Genomic DNA, 1,600 nt, shown 5'->3' on the forward strand with positions numbered 1-1,600 from the left:
ACTGCTATAGGGTCTACCCCTTTTTGAGTAAAAGCGGGGTATCATCGGCTGAAGATGTATTATTTTTCACTTTTCTGATGTGCATATCGTTTTTTACTCTATATTTCCTTATTTTCTTCTTTTTCTGCTTCCATCACTCCGGGCAACAAACAAAATTCGTTTGGCCCACATAATGCACTCTGTCTCTCCATCATTGCCATTCTCCATCACCTTGTGTATAATAATGACCATCTTCGTGTTAGTGCTTAAAAATTTAGCATAATCTATTTCCGTTTCTCTTTTTGTTTTTCTACTTTTCCTTTAATTATATTCCCCCTACTTTCCCACCCAACTCACTCATATTGCACACTCGCTATTGTTTTAAGTCTTTCTGTATTACCTGGACGGAGTTTCTTCACTACTATTTCTCTTATTAAAATATACATAATTATACACTATTCCATTTATATCGTTTAGCCTCTGCTTCGATTACCATTATTATAATAAGCCCAACTACTATCCATTATATATACAAAATAAACTAAATTAGAATGGCACTCATTTTTCATACTTCATCACTATACTGCTTTGTAACAATTGTATACCATCATGCACGTTTTAGTAAATTTTGAAACTTTCAAATTTTTACATTTTCAATAGAAAGTGCTAAAATATATCAAATGTTAGCAAACTTTCTCAACAAAATTCATAAAATTGAGAAAAAATCTTCTTGAATGTAAAATGATACCAAACTCATCAAAGCAGCATCCGTACTCATAGAAGATTTCTTATTGAGGAGAAAACTACCATTTCGGCACTTTTCTGTATCCTTATCATCTTCACCATCTTTTCCCTTCCTCCATGCGAAATTTGGCTTGTCATCTTTTTTGTCAGCATCGCACTCAGCTTTGGTGCCGTGTCTTGCACACCCAGTTGTGGCTGTCCCCTCTTTTTCTGCCTCTCCTGTTTGTGCTGCTGTGTTTTCTGCGCCTGTTTTAGGTTTGCATTCCTTTTTTTTCTTATCATATTCACAAGAATCTGTGGGGTAATGGGTTTCATTGTTGTTAAAACTTTCACAGGCAATCTCCTTTCTGGCGGCGGCCGTTGTCGATTGTACTGGTATTGTTGATGCTGCTGCTTGTCCTTTAGTGTTGTACTCGTATTCTGCTGCTTTTTTAAGCGCTGCAAGCTGTTCCTTTAGTCGTATCCGCTTTTGTTTATCTGCTTCGTACAGTTTGTAGGCGCCTGCCGCTTCTTTTAACTTTTGGATCCATGGCACTTTGTTTAGTCCTCCGTCCGGTCCACTTAAATAGGTGTGGTAGTCAACACAGTTGGCGGCGCTGTCAGTGCAGCTTGCAGAGTTTTCTTTCCCTAGCACGGTTTTGCTTGTGGACTGGGTCTGCTGGGCCATTAGCGCGCCTATCTGGGCGATGGCGGCGGATATTTCAGAGTCTAAGTGTTGAACTGCTGCCTTCTCGGGGCACGTGCCGGCAGTCCCTTCTATTCTGTCGTTGGTGCTATCGCCTTTGGCATATGTGTTGGCGTTGTTTGCTCCGCAGGCGTTATCTGCGCTGTCCGCGCAAATACATACTAGGTCATTGCCGATACTCTTGCCGTTTTC

The 1,600-nt window shown here is 40.3% G+C and overlaps 1 protein-coding gene across 1 annotated transcript; it reads right to left on the reverse strand.

Annotated features, from left to right (window-relative positions):
* Positions 1 to 685: 685 nt before the first annotated feature.
* TEOVI_000838200 (Trypanosomal VSG domain/Trypanosome variant surface glycoprotein C-terminal domain containing protein, putative) lies at positions 686 to 1,390 on the reverse strand (the record flags this gene model as incomplete). Its single annotated transcript, XM_067221962.1, has 1 exon — positions 686 to 1,390. One exon carries the CDS (start codon positions 1,388 to 1,390, stop codon positions 686 to 688), a length of 705 nt encoding a protein of 234 aa, XP_067078063.1.
* Between the last annotated feature and the right edge of the window lie 210 nt (positions 1,391 to 1,600).

Source organism: Trypanosoma equiperdum (assembly GCF_001457755.1).
Source record: "Trypanosoma equiperdum strain OVI genome assembly, contig: ctg_1524, whole genome shotgun sequence".
In the NCBI taxonomy this organism is placed as follows: Eukaryota; Euglenozoa; class Kinetoplastea; order Trypanosomatida; family Trypanosomatidae; genus Trypanosoma; species Trypanosoma equiperdum.